Source organism: Mastomys coucha, unplaced genomic scaffold (genome assembly GCF_008632895.1).
Source record: "Mastomys coucha isolate ucsf_1 unplaced genomic scaffold, UCSF_Mcou_1 pScaffold19, whole genome shotgun sequence".
Taxonomy (NCBI): Eukaryota; Metazoa; Chordata; class Mammalia; order Rodentia; family Muridae; genus Mastomys; species Mastomys coucha.
In genome coordinates, this window is record NW_022196901.1 from 5078477 (window position 1) to 5104756 (window position 26280).

General features: G+C 37.7%; 1 protein-coding gene across 2 annotated transcripts; it reads right to left on the reverse strand.

Annotated features, from left to right (window-relative positions):
• Window positions 1–856: 856 nt before the first annotated feature.
• On the reverse strand, window positions 857–26210 carry Dbf4 (DBF4 zinc finger). Of its 2 annotated transcripts, none has more exons than XM_031379995.1 (12): window positions 25866–26210; window positions 24659–24831; window positions 18870–19049; window positions 17236–17286; window positions 15729–15798; window positions 15460–15536; window positions 10475–10511; window positions 9702–9744; window positions 8610–8738; window positions 8084–8195; window positions 3518–3642; window positions 857–2039 (listed from the first exon to the last, which is right to left on the reverse strand). In XM_031379995.1, the coding sequence occupies exons 1-12, from the start codon at window positions 25909–25911 to the stop codon at window positions 1073–1075; spliced, it is 2010 nt and encodes a 669-aa protein (XP_031235855.1). In that variant the 5' UTR covers window positions 25912–26210; the 3' UTR covers window positions 857–1072. The 2 variants fall into 2 exon arrangements, with proteins under 2 accessions (XP_031235855.1, XP_031235854.1); XM_031379994.1 differs by having other exon boundaries at window positions 9702–9747; window positions 25866–26209.
• Between the last annotated feature and the right edge of the window lie 70 nt (window positions 26211–26280).

The window sequence follows — 26280 nt, forward strand, 5'->3', positions numbered from 1 at the left end:
TTTGCTCCCTGGAAGTTATTTGTTGACATTTTGCCTTAGTTTCAAAAAATGACTACTACTGGACCCAGGAGATGGCCCAGTAGATAGGAGCCTGCCACCATACCTGACAACTAGACTTTGATCTCTAGGACCTACATGGTAGGAAAGAATTTTCACGGGGAGTCCTCTGACTTCCACAACCATGCCATACCCCTTATACTCACATAAATAAATGTAACAAAATATTTTAAGTGAAGACTAATAATCAACTTCTTAGTGACATTGTATCTTTATGCAGTAGTTAGAAGCACCATCTTTTAGACCATGAAAACCTGTCCTCAGTGGCTAATGTTTCACTCCTGTATACATATACTCAAAGGTAAAAGATGACATTCATCTCACACTTAAAATTTTTCCTGTTTAATAGTCAAGTGACAGATCATGTCATTCCTCCTATGCATTTCAAAACAATTCCAACAACTCAGTACATCTTTTATCATCTAGTACCAAACAAAAAGTGATTTTTAAAGAAATTATTCTCATTTCATTACTTAAATTCCCCTTATGTTTTTTGGGATTGTTTTGAGCCCTGTGATGACTTCAGTTTGCAGGGTCAGGATCCTGACAAAATCCAGCTGAGTCTGTGTCTAGAGCCAATGTTTCTAGTAACTTTCAGAATCCAAATATACCAATTAGTACATTCTTTTTCTTCCTTTCTACGTGAATTGTTTTTAAGCTTAACATGTTGATCATAGAAATCTAGGCTAATAAGCAGTAATTAATAGTATATAATATATAGTGCATAAATTTTGGATAGGTTTCAAAGCTCACCTGTAATTATTTTCAGTGATAAAGCAAATGATATTCATTGTAACTCTCAGGAATATAAAATAAGACAAGTTTTTATTGTATAATTTGTAACAGCTACTCAATCCTATAAAAAATTACAAACATCATCTTAATTAATATATTTACAGACGGTTCCATAAAACAAAGTTGGCAAAAACAAAACAATCCCCAACAACTCCTAGTTATATATATATTTATAAAATTTCAGGAATATAGTTGTCACTTCTGAAAAGCACATTAAATACTAAAATCCAACAAATGCAGAAGTTGAAGGGGAAGAAAAAAATGTTGACAGCAGGCTACTTGAATTTTCTTCCTCCCAAATATCTAAAACATCACATATTCCACTGTTTTCAGTGTAGCTTGTAAAACCTAAAAATTCTGATTTCTCCCCACTTGTCTGAAAAAGGTCCAATAGAGACTGTACTGGTGACCCACAAGTTCTGTCTTCATGTGCAGGAAGATACTCAGTTCTCTTTTTATCCAGTTCAGCACCTGGTTCCACATTTGCTTTCTTTTGCCCTAACATTCTCACTTTCCGCTGGATCTTACCACAAGGCAAATTCTCCATATTCTCAGTGTCACACTCATGAGGCTCCTGAGGACTACAGGGTGAAGTTCTCGCCTTCATTGTTAGGTGCTCTTTTGATGTATTTAATGCCACCACGGGGTCAGAATCATGACCTATCACAACATGAAGGTCCTTATCTTGCAGATCTTTTGCTGAAAACGGTATAATATCTGCAGTTAATTTTGGTTGGGGTAGATTACTTTCTGTACTGAGATGAGAAATTTGTCCACATGACTGTGGCACACCTGGAGTGGTACCTACTCTCTGTTCTCCATCATTTCTATCTACAGTTACCTTGTGTTCAGAACCATCATGAATGCCTTCCAGAGTGTTGTCTTGCAGAGGTAGCTGTGCACAATCTTGCTTTAGGTCAGGCTCACTTGCCTTTAACATGCTCACTGGTTTCCCATCACATCCTTTCAATCCAGTTGAAGAATAGGTTGTGGGCTCTGAAGCAAACACAAGCTTTTCTTCAGGTTTCTGGGTTTCTTCATACTGAGAATTCTGCTCAAGCAGCTGCCCATTGCTTTCTTCTACGTCCTTCTGGAAATTGGGCTCCAATAGTAGCTTCTCCTTTGGTTCAGTGTTTTTCAGGATATTTGCAGAAACAGAAGAAAGGGATCCAACACTGTATTTTATTCTTTATAAAGGAGAGAAAAAAAAAGAAGTTAGAAATTAATAAAACTATGTATGAGTTATTTAGGAAACCAACTTAGGATAACCCTAACACAGAAATCTTAATATTTACTTTAGATTTTTTAAATTAAAACACAAAAATCACCTATATACAGCTGAAAACTCTATTGTACCACCTACCCATTCACATTCTCCCTCCCTGAGATAACCAATACCCTTTGAACTAATTATGAAAAAACAAAATTACATGAATTATATAAACCAAAAAGAGATGACAGTATCTGTATCTGACCCTGATTTTGTTACCTTTAACAAGTATCAGCACTTCAATGTTTTGTTTCAGAACATACTTATTGGAAACTAAAAGCAGAAACACATTTTCCATTTAAACTATTTCATATCAAAGTGAACTAGATCTTTGAACATGTAAAGGTGAACAAGTAACCCTCGAATTTCAAACATATATTTGACCCAAACGTCTTCTTCATGTAGAATCTTAGAATCCTTGGGATGCTACTCTCTTAAACAATCCTAAATTATGCATATGCATGTCAAGTTATCAGGTCACCAATTACACCTTGCATTATACAAGAAACAATGAGCAATATACTATTCACCTGTCTCTCCAATCAGAATGGTTTCCTTTACTTACATATAGTGTTTAAGCAATACAAAAGATTCCCTTTGTGCCTCACTGGTGAGGACTTAGGTATGATCCCTAAAAAGCAAAGCAAAACCAAAATAGGGACTAGAGTTCCTTTCAAAAAATGGGTGTTCAAAAATGTAACAGTAGTCCAACTGGAGACTGACAAGAAGTAAAAAACTGTACTGATAAAACAAACCCTACAGTATATCCATATAAAAGCATTCCTAATCAACAATTTTTTTTCATTTTTTTCCCTGGTTTTTTGAGACAGGGATTCTCTGCGTACCCTGGCTGTCCTGGAACTCCCTCTGCAGACCAGGCTGGCCTCAAACTCAGAAGAAATCCGCCTGCCTCTGCCTCCCAAGTGCTGGGATTAAAGGCATGCGCCACCACTGCCCGGCTCCTAATCAACATTTTTAGGCTGAGTAAAGTGTAAACTACATGGTTTGACACCAGAGGTTGCCAGTGCTGCCTGCTGGTATATCTGGCCTTCACTTTACTTTCTTATGTAATGTTCTGCTGCAAAATAGCCATGCTTGCTGTTCAGTAACAAAGCTGAGCAGAGGTCATTGAGCTCTTCCAATTTACAAAACCTAAAACATCGACTCTGTACTGACCTTAATAAAAAAAATTGTGAGCTCCCTTTCAAAACCATGTCAGGGGGAGACTAAGTGCCTTTGGTGGCAGGAAAGAGAAGGGAAGGAAGTATTAATTCTAAACCTTATTTATGCCATGTAGAAAAAAACCCGTACTCCTTCTAAGAGCAGACAAACTTCATATTAAATTTGAGTGCCATAAAATAGCTTAACAATATAAGTAGAACTTTGGCAAATTACCTTTTCTTTTTAGGAGTATCTCTTTCATATTCCACAAAATCAAAAACTAACTTAGATACAATATCGTCAACAACTTGATACTGGTTACTCTGTGCAAAGTTCCTGTGTTTCTCACTCAGAAGGTGCTAAAACAAAACAACAATGAAAGCATCTTAAAATTACATTCAATAATTATACCGATTTAAACAACAACAAAAAAAAATCAAATACCAAACCAAATGTCTCATATATATGTATGAATATATATGTATATACATATATATGAATGAAATATGATATAGATATTGATATATATGATATATATATATATATCAATCAAACTCTTTGACATCAAACACAGTAAAAACTATATTCAGCAAGGCACTGTGGCTCATGAGTTCATCACTGCACTTGGGAGGCAAAGGTGGGATGCCAGCTTTAAGCTTTAGGTCAACCTGGTACACACGCACAGCGAGTACCAGGCCAGCTGGGATGACTGCTGTCACTTTACTAACCCAGCATAATCACTGACTGCACTGTAAACAAATGTCTTTATTCCCAAAAACAAGTGTATCTTTTATCCTCACTTCTCTTTGCAATAGATGGAGATAAACAAACAAACAAACACCAAAAAAACCAGACCGACAATGCATAGAACAAGTGAGATAGTGTGGTGCTCGGCACTAGTGAATAACATCTACAACTCCTATACCCAAGACCTAGGAACATCATGGCAGAGGAGATCAAAAGATTGATTTAAGAGCCAGAGGACAGCAAGTCTGCTGTGAGACTGCACCTCTTAGACATGACAGAGAAAACACAAAGTCTCAAAGATGGCTGTCCAAACAAGGTGACTAAGGACACCATCAATAGACATGCTAAAATGGGAGGTAGAGATGTCATGGGGTCTCAACCCAAGAACTAAAGGCAACTAAGAATACTGAGGGTGGAAGGGTCTCCTTCAGGGAAAAGCACACCAACTGGTTAACCAAATAAAAAGTTGTCTGACAACATATACAGACAAGTAACATTTTATGAACTGAAGAGATTGTATGTATTTGTATATATATGCATGTATGTATACAAATACACATGTACAGATATATATAGGAACAATTTTTTAAAAAGAGCCCTTGAATTTGAGAGATAGCAAGAGGCAATAATTAGGGTGGGTGGGTGGGGAAGGAGGAAATGATGTATTTATATTTCAATTTAAAAATTGTTTTTAAAAAGATTCTCAAGACAGATAAAGAACTACCTTTAACATTCAGTAACATATTAATACTTTATAATCCTTTAACTTAATATACAAAAATTTAAAACATAGAAGAGTCAATAGAGAGTTTTAAAACAAACTAAAGGGCTAGAAAGCTGGCTCAGCTATACAATCATCTGTAACTCCAGTTCCTGGTAATTTGATGGTTTCTTTTCTAGACTCCACTTGTGTGTCATACACTCACACACATACTTATGTAAACAGTAAAAAAAAAATCTTAAAATCAACACATTTGATAAATGCTACAAAATACAGACATTGCAAAAAAAAGACTACCAACTGAAGAAAACACCCAAGTATGAGCAAACAAGTTAGCTCATTCCCTACTGACTATAACAGAGGAAAGGGAGTGCTTTTCAACCTAAGAGTGATTACACGGAAAGTAAGCTGGGCATGGTGGGGCACATCTTTAATCCTAGTACTCATGAAGCAGTGGCAGGCAGGTCTCTGTGAGTACATAGGGTCTCTGTGAGACCCTGCCAAAGAAAAACAAAACAAATTTATAGTATAAAACTTACAGGAAACAACGTTCCTTCTGAATGAGTGAGATCTCCAGGCTAATTGCTTTGTCAATAGATTCAGGGATATTTAGAGCCTAGAGCTGGGTATGGTGGCATAGACACACACCTTTAATCCTCAGCATTGGGGAGGCAGAGCCAGATGGATCTGTTTGAGGCCAGCCTGGTCTACAGAGCGAGTTACATGGAAGCCAGAGCTGCACAGGGAAACCCTCAGAAAAACAAACAAAACATCTAAAATAAGTTTCACATTTTTATTTGTTTGGTTTTGTTTTTTGAGACAGGGTTTCTTTGTGTAGCCCTGGCTATCCTGGAACTCACTCTGTAGACCAGGTTGGCCTCAAACTCAGAAATCCACCTGCCTCTGCCTGCCAAGTGCTAGGATTAAAGGCGTGCACCACCGCCACCCGGCAAGTTTCACATCTTTAAAGAGCTATACACCTAATACCCTTCTCATCATTTGCTACCGCTGTACTGCACATTCCACCTAACTTCAACATTCTCCATGCTATAATACAACTAGACAACAATAGCTTTATATCCTGTTTATACCTGAGGCCCATCACCTGCACTCAGTTCTTCCTCACGTCCTTACTTCTAGCTTTCCTTGTTCTCTTTTCTGTATGTTATACTTTATTCATGTTTACATGCAAACATTTAGCAATGGATAAATTCCATACAGAAAGAACACGCAGGCTTCTTTTTTTTTTTCTTTCTGAGATTTTGTGACCTTGCTTAAAATTATGCATTCTAAGTCCACAGATAGTACCTAAAATATATTTGATACTAAAAGTGTGTAGAGTGAGCCTAGTTAATTTTGGTGTATGATGTTTATATTTATTTGCATAAAAATTTTATATTTTTTCCTAAGTTTATTTTTAAAAGTAACAAAATAACCCACCACACTTGCAAATATACATAAAGTTATCTCCTATGCCAGATACACAAGGTAGAAAATTTAGGGAATGTATGCTTTACCTACAGTACTTAAAAATATTTGTGTATGTGTGCGTGGACTAGAGACAACCTTGTTTATCATTCCTTCCTCAGGTGCTAGACACCTAGAAATTTAGTCAAGTAAAATAGGCCAGCAGACTAGCAAGTTGGCAATGAGCCTGCCTCTGCCCCAGCACCAGGTCTGAGGAATATGGCACTCTACCATGTCTACACCTTTCTATGTGGGTTCTGGAGATCAATCCTAGTTCCTTTATAAGCACTTCACTGACTGAGCCATCACCTAAGTCCTCAAAAATATTTCCTATCTCAGTCTCTTGGCATGGATAGAAATGAATTATTGTGAAACTCAAGGTAATAAAACAATGGTTTGTTTGTTTTTCTTTTCAAGATAAGATCTTATTATGTAACCCAAACCCAAGACCCTTCCAGAGTGTTGGAGTGACCTACTCAACTCTGCTTCAGTTTAAATTTAAAAAAACAAACAAAAAACCTTTCAAAGTCATGATCTTAAATTTCATTCTCAAATCAACTTTCATAAGTTTACTTTCTTCATGACAATCAGTGGATAACTTTCCTATCGTTCTTACATTTCCTGAACACATTAGGAGCACAAAGATAAAGAAAAATATTCTATTATTATTCTGTCCTCACAATGGCATGCAAATTTCAGAACCAATCAATAACTTTTATTTCAAAACAATTAGAAGGGAAAAATCTGAAATACTTCAGCTTCTGATTCAATACAATTTTAAACTAACTGTATGTCCTTCTTTATTACATAAGTAAAACAAAACTAATCAAAGCCCCTGATAAGTATTAATACATTTCAAGTGATTAATACATTTGAAGTGATAAATATTTGCGCTTGTGCACTCTATCTAATATTCATCCTGCCTGAGCTTGCTGAGATTGAGGGAGAGAAGTTGTAAGTTGTGCACCCCTGTATCTGTCTACCTACTATTTAAAAGTTAAGAAACTAAAAAAGTAACTGCTAAGATTAATAAGCACTTGCTATGCACCAAACTAAGGGCACACAGACAAAACTACCAGTGATTCCAACGTTCTTACTTTTAATGTGCTTTCAAACTCCAATAGACCTTCCCCATCTTTAAAAATTTCTTTTATTTGATATGTTCTTACAAGACTTTTCTTTTTTAATTGCTCACACCAAAATATAGGAACTTTTCATTTACTTCTAAACCTCTTAATCAAAAATCATCTAAATCCCTTCAGTCTCGTCTTTACTGTTTCAACAACCTGACCACGCCCCAAGTACTCCCATCCCTGTTTGGTACAGGCCATCATCTTCTATGTGGATTCTATCTACTGGTTTTGGGCATCACCCTAGCCGATTCTGGTTGGTATCAAGATGCCTAGTTACCTAACTTTTCTGTAGTTCTACTTAAAACCTCACTCAAGCACTTCTTTACCAAGTCTAAACAGATAGCAACACCTCCATTCCTGTTTGGTTTCTCTTTGCACTGATCTACTATTGTCTACATATATTTAGTTATTTTTTATATTGTAGTTATATACTAAGCACTTAAATATTTAGTAAATGAATAAACATTATTTCCTCAATGTTGATCTCCCTCCTTGGGTTCTTACAATGTCAATGTTTCAGGTAAAAGATGCAGCAGTGCCAATGTCCTTGACTAGGAAGTACAGAGCTGTGTTCTGTCTCCACCATAAAACCAACCAGAGCTGTTTGCACTCAAGAATGTATTTGTACTATCATGTTGCAAACTATAATCAGAATAGCAAAATAGGACTTAGACATAAAAACAGTATTTAGATTTTTAGAAACATCAATCCCAAATGGAAAACAACATTTACAGTTTCGAGATCTTCATATTTCTGTAAGCAACATTCACAATATCCTTTTTTTCTCTTTTCCTTCAACTGGAGTTGAACTGGGGTTCCACATTTATCGCCATCCGTATTAATTCTAGTGATAGAAATACACGGTAACAAAATTAACTGCTAGTGAATAATTTTAAAACTTTATTGCCTTAAACTAACATATGCAGAATCTGCCACTTGTAACAGCAAACACTTTTAACTGCATTTCAAGAAATGTAAAACAAAATGTAATAAATATTCTGAAGAAAATTTCAAATGGTCAAGAGAACCAGGTTTCAGTACCTGAGCCCCACTCCCATCTAAAGTGTCTAAATAATGTACTTTTATAAACAACAAACGTGGAATAGAGGCATTAAAATACACACAGGGAAAACAAACACACACACTATCACCACGGCTCAAAATGTACTACCCAAAATGTTTACGAAGGAAAAAAACCAATCCCAGGGAAAGTCTAAATAAAATAGTATCCTTTCTAAAATCCAAGTTTCACACCAACCTGAGTTTAGGCTGAGCTTGTTTCTGGATGCTGGATGACTTCTCTATTTCAAACGGACTGCAGGGCTTCTGAAGAAAGTAGTTTATGCAAGGCATGCTGGGGAGCTGAAGGTAAAATGGTCTGTAAGACCTAAATGAGTAAAGAAAAGTATGTGAGCTTCTCTAGGATGAAACAAAGGTTTCAAAGCCTTCTATTTAAGTTCTGTAATTCACCTCAAATCTGAAATAACCAACAGAGACTTGGTAGGAGAAACCTTCCTTTCAAAGAACCAATTTGTAGGCCTATTCTTTTTAGTTTTGGAATTATTATCCCAGGTTCTAGAGCAGTGGTTCTCAACCTTCCTAATACAATTCCTTCCTTTAATACAGTTCCTGTTGTGGTGCCCCACCCCCAACCATAAAATTACTTTTGTTGATACTACATAACTGTACTTTTGCAATGGTTATGAGCCACATTGCATATAGTGTTTTCCAATGGTCTTAGGAACCTCTGTGAAAGAGTTGTTCAATCCCCTAGGAGTTCCCCTCCACAGGCTGAGCACTACATATTATTTGAAACTGTATAGTGTAGTCACATTAAACATTAGGTTGTGAAAGCACTACCTCATCTCTTAAAAACCCCCAGATCCCTCTATTTCCCTCCAGCCCTTAGTAATCACCAGTGACTAAATCTGAATATTCTTAATGCTTTATGTACACTGAATAATGTAGTATTTTTCCTTCATAGGTCACGTAGGATGAAGTCCTGAAAGTTCATCCATGTTGTAGCATGTCTGAATTTTGTTATTTTTAAAAACATTTCCAAGTAGCATCTATAATTTTCCCCACAATTATAGGGGGGAATTTTTAATAATTGTTCAAACTTGTGATATTGAATGCAGCCAGAGTGATTATTTAAAATACTAAAAAATGAGATGATTTTATGATTAGTCTAAAGCAGATACTCGGAATTTAAATCTACAATAGAATGAAACTAAATTGAACACAAGGGAACTACTGCTCTAGACATATCATGGTCATATAAAGGAAGTGAACATAAAAGCACAATTAAGTCTAATGAGGTTTTCTCTATAATCCCAACTCTGACACTTACCGGTTCACATCTTCAACCTTTAAAAAAGGCTTCTTGAGTCTCCCTGCTTAAGAAGAGAAAATACCATTAGACAGTTGCAATCAGTAAAGACTCTATTGTGGGTAAAACATCTAGAAATCCTTTAAAACCCAGAGAGTTGAAAGGTGTAGGCCTCAGGTAAAATATCTTCCACTATCACTCCCCAGTATCTGCCATACTAAGGATTTGTTTTAGATTTGTGAGAAGAATCCCCCTGCTGTGGCCGAGGCTGGGCAGTAGTTTCTCATACTCTAGCCTTAGCCTCTCCAGTGTTGGGATTGCACACCCGTGCATTCCTACCAACCATATGAGATTCTGGAGCTGAATGGCACAGATATTTTCACACTGTAAAGCCATCTCAAAGCATTCTTTATGTTCATCCCAGTAAATGGATTTGAATACTTGTTTCTTCTGGGACTATAGTGACTTTTAAAAAGTGGTTTTGAAAATATTAATTTTGGGACTGGAGACAGAGCTGAGCAATAATCATCACAGAATGATCTTTGTAGAGGACTCAAGGAGGTCAGTTCCTAGCACCTATGTCAGGAGAGACTAACAACTGCTGTAACTTCAGCTCCACGGATTCAACATCCTCTTCTAGCTTGTTTGAGCATCTGTACTAATGCACACATAAACCCTCCCCCACACATAATAAAACATCTTTACAAAAGAAAAGACATGGGGAAGTGTCATTAGACTGTGGAAGAGGTCCATGTTCTAAGAATTACTAAGAAATCCTTCAATAAATCACTTACTTCTTGTCTTTTGTATTCCAGAACCAGCTTTTTTACCCTTAAAAAAGAAAACAAATACAGTTTAAATATTGGGTTTAAAAATTACAAAAAAACTGCAGTGTCTTCAAGAGGAAAAAATGTATCGGAAAAATACTTTATCAAAGCAGAGTGGCTACTGTATAGAGTGAAAATCTTGCTTGTTAAAATCAATTCAATCAAATAACTAAATGGCACTCAAGAATTAAAGATATTGATCATCTCTATAGAATTCAGTCATAACTTTACGTTATTTGTTGGAGAGTGGTGGCACTGGTACCACTTCAACATTGATTAGTAAGGAAAAGGTAAAATTAACAGTGCAAACCTATGTGAAATGCATACCTTCAGGGGAATCAAATCACTGATTATAACTAAACTCTGGACAGCACTCAGTAAGCAACTAGATAGGTATATAACTGGGACCAGCTGGACCTAGGCATGAAGGAACTCCACCAGCCCAGTGGCACGGGTTCCTTCCAGTCTGTCTGGGCTGGTGCCCTGAGCAGACCTTGGGTGAAAACTCTACAGAGAGTCCCCTAATACCCAGAGGAAGCTCTACTCCCAGGCGCTCCAACGGGCCCAGGATCACAGGATCCCAGAATCAAAGGATGACAGAGACAGCTTGACTCTGAGGAGTTCTGAACAACCAGGATCACAGGAAGGACAGGCCCCAGTCAGATTTAGTCAGGGCAGGTAGCACGGGAGATAACCAGATGTCAGGAGGCAAGCTTAAGAATATAAGCAATGCAAACCAAGGTTACTTGGCATCATCAGAACCCAATACTCCCACCATTGCAAGTCCTGGACACACCATCACACCAGAAAAGCAAGATTCAGATCTAAAATCACTTCTCATGATGATGATAGAGGACTTTAAGAAAGACATAAATAGCACCCTCAAAGAAATACAGGAGAACACAAGTAAACAGCTAGAAGCCCTTAGAGAGGAAACACAAAAATTCCTGAAAGAACTACAGGAAAACACAATCAAACAGGTGAAGGAAATGAACAAAATCATCCAGGATCTAAAAATGGAACTAGAAACAATAAAGAAATCACAAAGGGAGACAACTCTGGAGTTAGAAACCCTAAGAAAGATCAGGACTCATAGATGCAAGCATCACCAACAGAATACAAGAGATAGAAGATACCATAGAAAATGTTGACACAATGGTCAAAGAAAATGCAAAAAGGAAAACGCTCCTAACCCAAAACATCCAGGACTCAATGAGAAGAACAAACCTAAGGATAACAGGTATAGAAGAGAGTGAAGACTCCCAACTTAAAGGGGCAGTAAATATCTTCAATAAAATTATAGAAGAAAACTTCCCTAACCTAAAGAAAGAGATGCTCATGAACATATAAGAAGCCTACAGAACTCCAAATCGACTGGACCAGAAAAGAAATTCCTCCTGTCACATAATAAAAAGACCAAATGCACTAAACAAAGAATTTTAAAAGTAGTAAGGGAAAAAGGTCAAGTAATATATAAAGGCAAGCCTATCAGAATTACACCAGACTTCTCATCAGAGACTATGAAAGCTAGAAGATCCTGGGCAGATGTCATACAGACCCTACAAGAACACAAATGCCAGCCTAGGCTACTATACCCAGCAAAACTCTCAATTACCATAGATGGAGAAAACAATATATTCTATGACAAAACAAAATTTACACAATATATTTCTACAAATCCAGCCCTACAAAGGATACTAGATGGAAAACACCAACATAAGGAGGAAAACTACACCCTAGAAGAAGCAAGAAAGTACCCTCTCAACAAACCCACACAAACCTAATTCCACCTCTAACAACAAAAATAACAGGAAGTAACAATTACTTTTCCTTAATATCTCTTAATGTGAAAATTAATATTACCAAGATATCATAATCGATTGAAATTCAAAAATATGAGGAATTAGAAATTTGTTGGCTGTCATCCAATGGTCTCTCTAATTTGGTAATTGGAGAATAGGTCCAATATTGTACAATCCATATACACTTTCTGCTTGTTTGTACCTGACAGTGTCTTCCTATGTACCACATAATGGTCTTGAAATTGTGCTTCTCCTATTTTAGCCTCTATTAGTATGATTGTTTATTTGATGTTTTTACACTATACTATGGTTTTCAGTACAGCTTACATATTTCAAAATTACTTATACAGTTGAAAGAAACATAGACAATTAAGGAACAACAGAATGAGACTGCTTTGCTTGATGTTTGTAACTCTTGTATCAAGTTTGAAGAAGAGGACTTTATAAGTTACTCTTTCTCTGAGATGAAGGCTTTTCCAAATTATCAGTCAATGAACCAGATTCTTACCCTCACCTAATGCATGTGCCACCCTCCGAGCAGAACCACTGTTCATTGAAACAGTTGGTGAATGACTTCATGGATAGTCCATCTTAATACACACACCATTTCTTAAATGAATGTAACCTGTTCCCTGTGGGCTGAGAATGAAAATAAATCACTCAATTCAAAAAACTTTGACCATAGCAGGAAATATGTATCCAAAAATTGTGCCTACAATTCATTCCTTGGCACAGCAGAACTGTCAACTCTCAGCTACTACGGAGGTAAAATCCTTTGGTGATCTGAGGATCATTGAAGTACAGCCTTACTACAATGAACTCCACTGTCTAAAAACTATTCTTATTTTGGGCTTGTACCACAGTAAGAGTCAAGATTTTAAGCTCCACTAAAAACAAAACAAACAAAAACTTTTATCTATTTATGTTCATTAAAAAAAAAAACTAGTAGTGATGTATTATTTTAAAATATACAGTTAGTATCTTTGGAGTTATTGAGAAGAACATATATATTTTCAGTATTGCTGTAGACAAGCATCTACATAAGTCTGTTCAAGTGATTGTTGTTTTATATCAAACAACTTTTATAATACTTTAAAGAACATGACAAAATAAAAAAAAAGAAAGGTATGGCAGGTATTGAAGGGGGGTTTCTGGGAGGAGTTGGGGTACAAAAGGGAAATTAGATTGTGAGGTAATTCTATTTACTTAAAATGTTTTTAATATTAACAAATTCAGATAAATTGAAATTATGCCCTTTTCTCATCATAATGCAATAAAACTTAAAAATCAATAAAAGAAAAGACATTAACAAAAAATTTTTTTTGAAGAGGAGGCTGACTTTAATGTCAAGTATGTCACACATGGTAAGGAAGCTGTCAGGGTGAATGGCTCAAAAATTAAACTAACTTCATTTTCTTTTTACTGGAGAAATAAAGGTGGCTCCAGTAGCACAAAGAAATCTTTGTATCTTTTTCTTTCTTCTGGTTGTCCTGTGTGTGCATTCCACAGTATGGGTAGTATGAGAAATCTCCATCTTACTAGAGGAGGTAGGAAAGAGATACTTGAGTAGAGGATTTAAGGAGCAAACTGGAGATGGGCATCCCTAATTCCCTGTATAAATCTCCACACGTGCCAACTATATGTGCTAACTATTGTAATAGACAAGGAATCTACACAACAGTAGCAATTTCTTGTGTGAACTCAACTCTGCCCATGCTATGACTAGATCCAAAGTGAAGTGCAAGTAAGACTTAAATCACTGCTCAAATCTCAGACAAACCCACACAGTATGTGTATAAGACAACCCCAACACTGCAAGCAAGCCTTAAAAATCTGCAGGAAGCCATAAAATTAAGACAGAATTTACAGTCTAAATAAAAACTGGAAGGGTAGATCTGTTAATACAACAGTAATGCCAGGCACAGTGGTGCATACCTTTAATCTAAGCACTTAGGAAGCAGAAGTAGGTGGATCTCTATGAGTTTGAGGCCAGCCTGATCTACGTCGTGAGTTCCAAGATGAGAGCTACCTTGGTGAGACCCTGACTCAAAAACAAAATAAAACCAGCAACAGCAAAACCAAAATCAGGTTTGTCTAACTCTTGTAATAGATAAGGAATCTACACAACATTGGCAATTTCTCATGTGTAGCCAAAATTCCCTGAGATGTAAAAGATTCTTGAACAGAAATTATACAACTGAAAAGGAATATGGCACTCATAATGTAAAACTTACTGCACAGACTCAACACTAGATGTAAAAGACAAAGTGAGGTGCTAGCACATTCAAAGTTAATGAGTAAAAACAATTTCCAACTGGAAGAGGGTAAAAACAAAACAGGAAAATCTAAATGAACACAACCTCACATACAAGTCCCTGGTGTTACTAGAGTTGTTGAAAGTACAAATTGCTTATTTTAGTATATAAAATTACCAAATTTCCAAACTACTTTGTCTCCATCTCTTTTTATATACCAGAGTACAGAACTTTCTTTTCTTTGTATCCAAGTCATTTAAGGATTGTATGTAGTAAAAGCAAACTACCAAAGAATGGTCTAAGGAATAAGAGAAAATAGGGAGAAGCAAAGAGATGAACAACAGAGAATGGACAACAGCAGGAAAACCAACCAACACAACTGGCTTTAAAAGGTATCAAAGAGATCTGCTAACTGCTTACGAGTTTCATACCTTAAAAGCAAGCAAGAAATATAGTGAGAAGATGGAGTGTACAGGGTGTAAGAGACAAAGAGTGACTCTGTAGAGAGGGCTCAAAGTTGAAACCAGAAGAGACATACTCTCGTGTTGTACACTTGATGACATGAGAATAGGACAACCACAGTACAAAACCAATAGCAAACACCTTTGCATTTTCTTACATGATAGGTTCATCTTAGTGTTTTCTACAGGGTAGACAAAGTATGTCCTAAAATACAACAGCAACAAGAAAAGATGAAAAAAAACCTATCCTATTACCCCAGAAACAATTTTACTTCATGAATATAAGCTTCAAGTCAAATGACAATTCAGAAATTCATAACAGAGCCTTACAAAGTACTTCTTACTTATTGGGGAATTACTTATAGATATTAAAAACAAACACACAAACAACAAAACAAGCTACCACTTTTAAGAAAAGCTGAAGAACCACATACCGCATCCCTCCCAGAAGCATTTGATTTCTTGAGTGCAGTCAATGCTTTTTTCTTCTGTTCAATGTAGTATCGAATGTCTTTATTGAAAGAAGAACTGAAGGTTAGCAATTTTACCTCTGGAGTTAAACTGTGATGTTAAGTGGCAGTAACCTTATGTTAAGGGTTTACCATTGGATACTCCCTACTACCAAAATTTTCACATTGTAACGTTAAGAACTAAAGGACAAACATAGGCATGTACAACAAATATTGTCAAAAGATCATCTTACCATCAATATGAAGAATCTTTACTCCCCATGATAAGGCATTTGATAATATACTATTAGTGGGAATAAAATCCTGTAAAACAAAAATAAAAACCAAGTTTGTCTAAAAACTACTTTTAAAACTTTTTAAATCTTAAATCTTATTTAAATCTTAATGCCACTGAAGAGATTATGCATAAATGTCCCTAATGAATTACAATAGAAATGAGGACCTTGTTTTATATTTTGGCATTCTTAAATCATTTCCAATTAATATATTTCTATGTTTTGTTTGAGACAAAGTCTCACTTAGTATCCCTAGCTGGCTTGGAAGTCAGAAATCCACTTGCTTCTCAAGTGTTGGGAATAAAGGTATGCCTAACAATTAATGTATATTCTTAACAATTAAATGTATATTCTAAGGCAACCTTTGAGTTTCCAGTAATGTTTAGGATGTCCACAAGATGGGGGTGTTCCTCCAGGAAAAAGTAGCTTCTATTTCTGATAGAATGAGACATGCTGTAACTTAAGCTTTTTTCATTAAAAATTAAAGTCTTATCTCTAGAATATCTTCAACTTTCAATTACAAATTTTGTATGTGGGTGTATACATGACTGTGTGATACAGAGGCCTCGGGTCAATGCCAAATGTCTTTCTTCAATCATTCTTTACTTTCAATATTTTTAGACAAGGTCACATGCTGAAAGTCACTGATTCAGCAAGCCTGACTAGCCAATTAGCTTCAGGGACCCACATGTCCCACCCTAACCCTCCCCAAAAATGTCAATGCTAGGATCAGAGGCATCTCTTGCCATGCCTGAGGTTTTACTTTTTATGTGGCTTTTGGACACCCAAATTTAAGTTCTATTGCTTTCATGACAGACATTTTGCCAACGTTTACTCCAAGTTGAGTATTTCTTGTTACTTTCTTCTACATGTATGCTTGTCTGTGTGTATGTGTGTCAGTACACAAAACCAGAGTGCATACTTGGGAGATCAGAGGACAATTTGCAAGAGTCAGTTCTTCTCTTCCATCATTTGAGTCCTATGTATCAAACTAAGGTCAGTAGTTTTGGCAGTAAGCAGTTTTACCCACTGAGTCATCTAGCCAGCCTACAGTTAAATTTTTAATAAAATATAGCTGTACCTATATTATATATGGTAGTATATCTATAATGCCAGTACTTGGAAGTTAAGCTATATAGCAAATTTGAGGCCAGCCTAAATTACATGAGAATCTGTCTCAGAAAACAAGGCAATAAAGAAGCAAAATATGTACTGCATGTTTTTCTTTTCTCCCTGTCCCTCCATGACAGGGTTTCTAGCTCTGGCTGGCTTTGAACTCCTCATGTAGCTGAGAATGTTGTTGAACTTCTGGTACTCTACCTCCCTAGAGCTGTTATGACAGGTGTATGCTGCTATGTATGCCTGGCTGATGAAAAGTTAAGGACCTTATGTGGTAGAGAAGCACACTGTTCCAACTGAACTCCAGCTAAAGCCCACACACTATGAATTTCAAATTCCTACTTACATGATCCTTGACAGCTTTTTCAGCTAACAACTTTCCTCGGCTCAAACACACCTGTAAGAAGACCAAGAAAACAAACAATTATAGTAATTCATCAGAGAAAAAGGTTAAAAAAAGAGATAAAAGTAGATAAATTTTGTTTATATAATCTCAAAGGCTATGAACACAGTAAATTTATGGTAAAAAGTGGATTCATTATTCTCTTGGCAAGACAGATTAAAAATTTTTCTCTCTTTTTTCCAGTGCAGAAAACATCAACAAACATACCAAGCACACACACAAAAAAAAAAAAAAAAAAAAAAAAAAAAAAAAAAAAAAAAAAAAAAAAAAAAGAAAAAAAAAGAAAAAGAAACTGAATGAGACTAAAGAGGATCAATTCTTTAGTAAATGAAAATAGCTAGCATCCACTGACATTTTAAAGTCAAGCTATATAGCAAACTTGAGGCCAGCCTGAATTACATGAGAATCTGTTTCAGAAAACAAGAAAAAAAAACTACACTTTTCAGTTTAACATTTTAAATTTTATTCTTTTTCCTTTGTGGTGGTACATTCTAGCAAGCCTTCTACAACTGAGCTGTATGTCCAATGCTTCTAAAACCTTAACTTTAGATATCACTATTGCCTGCCCAGCTGTCCCTGAACTTATAATCCTCTTGCCTCACAGTCCTAAGGAGCTGGGCTAACCGGCCAGACTTAGCTTTGTATTAAATGAAAAGTTAAGAAAAATGAACTTTATATACAATTTTTATAAATTATTTTCCTTTTAAGCATTCAAATGATTTTCATGTGGCTATGCTTCAAATGCCAATTTAATTATATCTTAGCATAACAATTTAGATATAGTAAGTGCTTTACCTTTTACTTTCTTTTCTAAGTATTTACATCAGTTTGCCCTTCCTTTTGTCTTCCAATTTGATAGAAATGTACTGCCAGACACTTTTTAAATATGGATAACTTACTTTTATAAAAGGGGACAAATAGCATATCACTATAGGCCTTGTAAACTACATGATCTTTGTCACAGAGACTAAATTCTACCTAAAGCATGCAAGCAACCCTAACATTTATACAATATTTACAAAAATATTTTCTACTTGTCACAAAATATCATTTTGTTTCTCCCACCAATTCTGGATATGTAAAAATATGCCTAACTTATAGGTTACGCACAGTCAGTCAGTACGCTGCAGATGGTTAGTTTATCTACTTTGGAAGTTTTAAAGTTTCTATTCAAAAGAATGGCTTTAGTTGTAAATTATTCTAAAAAAAACAAAAGCTACCTGTCTAAAGTGCAAGTGCATGCTTTAGGAATCAGGGTACAACTTGACTACTGTATTATTATGGAAAACTAATCACTTTTCAAAGACAAAAACGTTTGGTGAGAAAGCCACAGATCTTTGGCTTTTTTAACCATTCCATCTATGCTCTGTAACCCTGCTACTGAAAGCCCAGAGTCAGGTGTCAGGGCAAACACCTGCAACTCCAGGACCTGGGAGACACTAAAGCAGGAGGAATAAGAATTCCAAGGGAGTTCAAGACTAGTCTGAGAGGGCTACATAGTGAGGCCTTGTCTTAAAAGAAAAAGAAAACCATGAGATCCACTTTCCCCAGTCTCAAAGCATATATGACATACTTACTCTGTCTTGAGACTTGAAGGAACTTCCATCATGGCTGGGATGAGGAGAGGTGGTTTCTGCAGTATATGCAGATTCTGGACTTGGTACAGGAGAAACTCGACCCAAGGTCTGTGCATACTTTGCTTCCTTTTTATTTGAAACAAGATAACTGATATCTTTGCTGAGAAATTCTTCAACTCGCTAGAAGAAAACAGTATTTGTAATAAAAATCTCCAAAGCTTTTTAAAGACACTGTGAATAAATTCCAATTTCATATAATCTAATGTCTTACAAATTGGTACTTTTTATGCTGCAGTTTTGAGCCCATAGTTTTGAGGAAGTATAATGGGAGTTTCATTAATAAATCACAGCTATATACTATTCTTAAGTACTTTATCCTAATTATGCAGTCCATGCACTCTCCTGTTACTTGAAGAAAGGGTTTATTCTGGTTCAAGGCGTGAGGGAATACAATCACCACAGCAGAGAAGGTATGACAGCAGGAGCATGAAGAGGCTGAGCCAGTGTGTCTGCAGTCAGGAAGCAGAGAAATAAATGTAAGTGCTATGCGAGCACTCTCACTTTTATTCAGTCCAGAACATCTGATCAGGGAGTAGCACCTCATCATAATTTGCTTCCTGTTGCTATGCTAAAATACTGACCAAAACCAAGTTGAGGAAAGGGTTTATTTATTTCAGCTGTATTTCCAGGTAAGTCTGTCATCTAGGGCAGTAGCTCTCAACCTTCCAAATCCTGTGATACAATTCCTCATGATGTGATGACCCTAACAAAATTATTTGTTACTTCATAACTGTAGTTTTGCTACTGCTATGAATTGTAAATATCTGTGTTTTCTGATAGTCTTAGGTAACCCCCACCCCCATGAAAGGGTCAATTTAACCCCCAATGTAGGGAAAACTTTGGTTTCCTTAAAAACCCAATTATGTTATCCAAATATGTTTAATCCCAGGTGTGGGGTGCAGGCTGCTTCAGCTTGGCCACAGCAGTTAACTGCGATTTGTGTCTTGTTCTAGCAGGATATGATTTTTGCCAGTTACATATTGTAAATTCTGGGGACTGTGGAGAGGGTATAAATGTGAGAACCCTGAGCAGGCCTGTATTGCTGTTCCCTTTGCTGCTGCTGGTTCACTGTGTTTGCAACTGCTGGTTTGTTGGACTGCTGGACATTCTGACAATGAGGACTGGATTAGTCCCTAGGAACTCAATGACCCTAATCTGCAGGTAGTAGCCTACAGGTCAATGTCCCCTTTCCACTCTAACCTTCTTCTCCTACCTAGTGTTGGGGGATTGGAATGGATTAGGGTAGTAAATATAAGAACATAATAAAATAATAAAACAAATAAACCAATACCCCAAAGGGGTAGAGGCCCATGGGTTGAAAACCACTGTTCTTAGGGGAATCCCAGGTAGGAGCTTGAAGGAACTGAAGAACATGGAGGAATGCTGCTCACCACCTGCTCTCCATGTCTTGGTCAGCTTGCAGATGTTCATTTATCTCTCTGACATCCTACTTTCAATTCTTTCAGATAGATAGATTGCTGAAACCCTTTTCTTAAAACTGTCCATACTGTTTGCATAGATGTTGCCTCATTTCACATTCCCAGAAACAGTGGACAACTCAAACTGTGAAGGCTAATACATTTATTTTCCGGCTCTCTGACAGTACCTGACAGGCATGCTTAAGGTTTAGATTTGCATTTAGCTGACGACCAGAATGCTTCAAGGCTGAATGTCTATTTAGGCCCTTCACCCGTTATTTATTTTTAATGTGTGTGAATGTTTGCTTGCATGTATATTATCTGTTATATGTGCCTGGTGGCTGCTGAGGCCAGAAAAGGTGTCAAATCCCCTAGAACTATAGATGATCTAGAGCCACCGTGGGGTGCTGGAAGCTGAACCCAAGTCCTCTGTATGAACAAGGGGTTTTAACTGCTGAGACAACTCTATAGCCCCCTTTACCAACTGGATTATCTTTCTGCTGAAACGCAGGCCTCCTTCACATCTTCTGGATATAACACACTTATTAGATATAAGATATACAAATTTTCTTTAGCCTTGACCTAAAGATGACCTTTTGAGTTTCCCCACCTTTGCCTCCAGAATGCTGGGATACTGCTGGGATACTGATTTGCGGCAGCACTGTTCTTTGCAATGGTTAGGACTGAACCCAGGGCTTCATATAGGCCTAGCAAGCACTCTATCAACTGAGGGAACACGAATTAGACAGAAGAGTTGAACTTGTGAATCCTTTTAATTTGCCGCCAATGATTAGACATAATTTTATTGCTACTGAAATCACTGCCATCTCAGTGTTATAAATACTTCTTTCAATATTTTCTAATATTGGAAGCCTCTTACATATATTTTGGCTCCACTTTTGAGTTAATACGTGATTAAGGTAAATTTCCAAACTCATTCTTTGGCATGTAGATCTCCACCGGCTCTCCGAACGATCTTATTAAAAAACAGAAACAAGCAGACAACTAACTATATATAAAACAGTTTACTCTGGTGGTATCCATACTTTGCTGTCATGGGATTCCTATCTGGGGTGAACAGTTATCCCAACAGTGTTGTTCCCCAGGAAAAGATTTTTTTCACACAACATTATGCCATTTCCACCTAGATTGGAGCTCCAGGAAAGATAGATGTAGGATTCACCTTTGAGTCTAAGAGAGCACAATAGCATGCCCTGCAAGCCACACTCAGAACTGTTCTACTGTAGTTTTTCCATGCTCTTCAACTTATTGGAAATTGTTGCCACTATGACTTTTAATGGGCAAACACAAAAATTATACTTGTTTGTCCTCAAGATCATGATATAACAAGGTATTATTACCCTGTTGGTACATAGTCCAAGAATGAAGAGTGAGAATTCTGAGTGCTTGTGAGAAAACTCCAAGAAACAAGATGAGCCTTGTGACCTCACTTTTTTCAAAACACAGAATTGTTCTTGGGATGTGTTTCTGTGCTCCTCTCGGGTCTAGTGGACAGGGCTGAGTTTACTCCAGCTGTTTATTCACATGCCTCTATGGAAAAGCATGATGCTGGCATGTGTGGCTTGTCCCTGTGATTGAGCACCTTATACATGTGATTCTTAACCCTCAGAGGATAAGCCTGACACTCTGAATAAAGTTGGCTATTGTATGAGACTTTAGTCCACCTCACTTTTAGGCCCCATTCACCCAGGGTCATGCCACCCACCAACTAGAGCAGAAAACACCACCTTTACATTCTCTTTCCCCAGCTGTTTTATTCTAACCTAAACTGTTAAGAAATGGGCCTACCCCTCCTTCTTTCTCTTTAAATAGGTAGCCCAAGCCAGCATGAACTTGAATTCATGACCTTGATCAAGCCTTGGCCTCCTAAGCCCTGTGATTATGAGCATATGCCTGAAAGCCTGGTTCTTTGTCCTTCTTAAGTGGCTTTCATTTAGCTATTTTTCTTAACACTATAAAGGAAGATTCACTATTGTGTGAAAACTGACTGTTATACAGTTAATAGTTGAATTATCACAAATGTCCTCTGCAAATTTTTAGCATGGTTTCATTAAGACTCATAGAAAACAAATATCTATGGTCAATTAAGCAATGACACCATTGGAGAGATCCGAAGCAAAAGTAAATAATAAAAAAGGATAGAAGGGTAAAATAAAACTAATCATTAGAGGAATTAAATGACTATTTGATAAAACTTGCTTCCTGTAAATGTGTTAAGAGGAAACCAGGACCTGGGGACTAAGCTGACATCACTGGGTTATACAGCAAAGATCAGAACTAGGTACTTTTTCCAGCAAGAAAGGCTGGACTGTGGAAGTCAGCTCTCTCTTTTGCCATGGGTTTGGCAGCACGTGTCCTCCCTTACCTGCAAGCTACCTCACTGGCAGCACTTATTTTTTCCTAAGGAGAGGGTACAGATGCAGTAACAGCAGAGGTTTTTTGCATTTGAGGAAATCATAGGGATTGTAACATCTGGGGGGAAAAAATTACTTTTGTGATCATGGTAACTCCCCGGCCACATTATAAAACTTATGCTTTTTAATATATTCATGGAGATATTTGAAACCATTAGAGGGTAAAATTTGACATATACAAAACCAAAATATTCCTTAACAACTATCTGTGGTAGAAGTAATTGAAAATTTGCTTCTTGAAAGTATCTTAGGAAGTGATTCTTGTTCTAGCACCAACACTGATGGTGTTTAGTCAAAGCTCCCTCTTATAGGTTTCCCAAGCTGACTTAGAGATACAAAATCCTCTGAAGCATCTGCCTTGAGAAACACAAGGCTAAACATGAGTTATTTAGACCCAAAAAACTCATTGCTATGATTGTTATGATTATATGACTGTTATTATTGTTATGATTATGAAAGCTATCAACTATTGCATAGCCACCAATATTAAAATAATGGTGGCATAGCATGTTAAGGTCCTGAGAACATTAACATACCCTTGATAGGCAATATAGTCGATGGTGGCAGGTCTATCAACCATGACCCCTAGAAGTGTAGCCAGCCATACAGGTCCTTATGATAGGCACTACCATAAATAAGACATTGAGTCAACAAAATGGACAGTAGAAAAGTAAGCTGCTCAAGGGTGGGAACAGGGCTGTTATGCAGAGGAGGTGGGCCAGAGTGGGGCGGGGTGACTGTCGCAACTGACCAAATACAATTTATAAAATGAATGTGACTGACAAAGAAAAAAATGAAATCCACATGCTTTTCATATTCAAAGTGAAATTCTATCAAGTGCCATCCAAAGAAAGGTAGACAAATTTCAAGGGCAGGTAAGTAAAATTTCACATTAATGAGTAACTCTAAGAAATCTGTGAAATATTCTTGTGAATTTCAAATCTGGGAACAAATTGTTCAAAACTGCTAACCTTCAGTCCAGCAGAAACCTCTGAAACAGTAATGATCATAATAACCATATTTGCTAGATTTTAGGTAATATTAACATCACACCTAAGATGTCTTTATAGAGTTTTGCCTAAGTTTTCTAATCATCTAAGTAAAGGATACAACAGGGAAGGCATTTTAACTATTACTCTACAATTGTTCCCTCTATGGCAGGCACTTGTTGACTCAGCACTTCTCTCTTGGCACATACGTACACACACTTACAAAGTACACACACATGTGTACACTAGTAAATTGTATGTCATTGATTATATCCATGTATATATATATTTTTAAAGATTTATTTATTATTATACGTAAGTACACTGTAGCTGTCTTTAGACACACCAGAAGAGGGTGTCAGATCTCATCACGGATGGTTGATGGGATTTGAACTCAGGTCCTTCAGAAGAGCAGTCAGTACTCTTAACCACTGAGCCATCTCACCAGCCACATGAGATATATATATATATATATATATATATATATATATATCAATTACATGACAGCTCCCCTCAGCAATCAGTCAAATAGCTCCTGCTATTTTGAAAGAAAAGCAGTTAACTAGGACAAAGGAGTCTCATTCCTTTATACCAAACTACCAACCACAAAAACTTGAACACTTTATCAGGCTACAAAAGGCTTTAAAAAAAAGTTTTCTTTCTCCTCTGATGTTGGACTTGAACACAGAAAGTCTTGCACATGTCAGTAGGTGCTAGACCACTGGCTTACACTTGCAGTCCCCAAATGATTCACTAACACAAACAGCTCATCAAGGCTGCTATTGCTAAAAGGCTCTAGTTTCCAAAATGAAATTCCTTGGTAAGTTGCTACTACAGAATGCCAATATTACTTTTCTAAACTTTTGGCAGGTGTGCCACTTACTTACCCCTCCAAGTTCCTTTATATCTTTTTGTAGTTTCTCACATATGGTGATAGAAGGCAAGTCAAGGTAAAATATTTTCCCCCAAAGCGGCTTATATTTGGATTTTTCCAGTCTATTATCAGCTTTCAGGGATTTCAAGGATGGTCTATTCTTTTCATTTTTGTCTTGGATGCCACCTGTGATTAAAAAAGAATTAGGCAATGTTTTATGCAGACAAATTTAACTGCTTAAAAAATATTCAACAGCTTTACTGCAGAAAGAAAACATTATTAGTCATAACAAGTCATTAGAATCTACATTTTCCCCAGATATTACCACTTAGGATGAAGGCAAACTGTCCTATATGGTTTCTACAAATTCTATATTGGAGAACAAAAGCTGAATGAGCAGGAAATCGTTATTATTTGCTCCTGTCCCACGTATGGAAGGCAGGGAACGCTATAAAGCGGTTCTAGAAAACTCACTTTCTCATGTAAACTTCATGTGGATATTAGCACTTCGGTGAAAACCCCACACAGGTGTCTCAAATATTAAAAGCTTATTTACCTAGGCACCCCCCCACACACACACTAACTTATCTAGAATAAACAACCTAATTCTCAAGGGTTACTGGATGCTCAAATTTTGGTTTCAGAGTTTGAGCCTAAATGATGGAGTTTATGCACTTTGTTTACATTAAGAACTTAGGCCCACTAAGGACAAAAGGAGATGAGAATCAACTTTCTTTAAACTTTTCGAACACAACCTGCACTTTCGTACTTAGTTAACAGGATTCTCCTTATAGTAAATTTATTTTTATATGAAATATTGAGATTGAAATATGCCTTTTTCTGAGGTTGAAACGTACACACACACGCACCCCTCTCCTCCGTCTCCCGCACGAGTGACAGGAAAACTAACAGTCACAAACGGGAGTGGGCGCCTCCTCCGTGGGGTGGTGTGGCCGTCGCGGACCCGCGCATTGTCTGAAGCTTGCAGCCCCGGGAAAGCAGGATCGCTCGCAGCCGAGGCGGGTAGAGCACGAGGGGCCCGGCCAGCGTCGGTCCCTCCTGGAGACCGACCCCGAACGCCTTCCGGGCGCCGAGAACCCACAGAAACGCAAAAGCAGCAAGAGGCCCCCCCACCCGCAGGAAGCCTCTCTGGAATCCGCTGTGGAACCGGCAGAGCAGGAAACGATTAAAGGGACCGCGGCGGGGGAGGGGCTCCATACCCGGGAGAGGTGCTTTGCTGTGGATCCTCATGGTCTCCAGGCTCATGGCAGCCACCAGGCACCTACATGCTGGGTCCGCACCGGGGGCCGCAGGGGACGGCCGCGAGCACAAAGCTCCAAGGGCCCGGCGGCCCTGGCCTGGGCGCCTCGACGCGGGGCCGCGAACGCTGGCCGACTTTCAGGGCCGGTTCCGGCGCGGAGCCTCGGAGCAGGAAGGGGCTGTAGCTCCGACGTGGGAGAGGCGGCGGTTAAAGATTTGAAAACGCGTCACGCGACCGCGGCGCCCAGACGCCTTCCCCGCCCTTCCTACGCCGGGGCCGGCCCAGCGCAGGCCCCACCTGCCCCGCCTCGCGCGCTGCGGGCCCCGCCCCCGGCTGGTGGCCCCGCCCCCGCCACGCCCCCAGTGCGCGGGCCC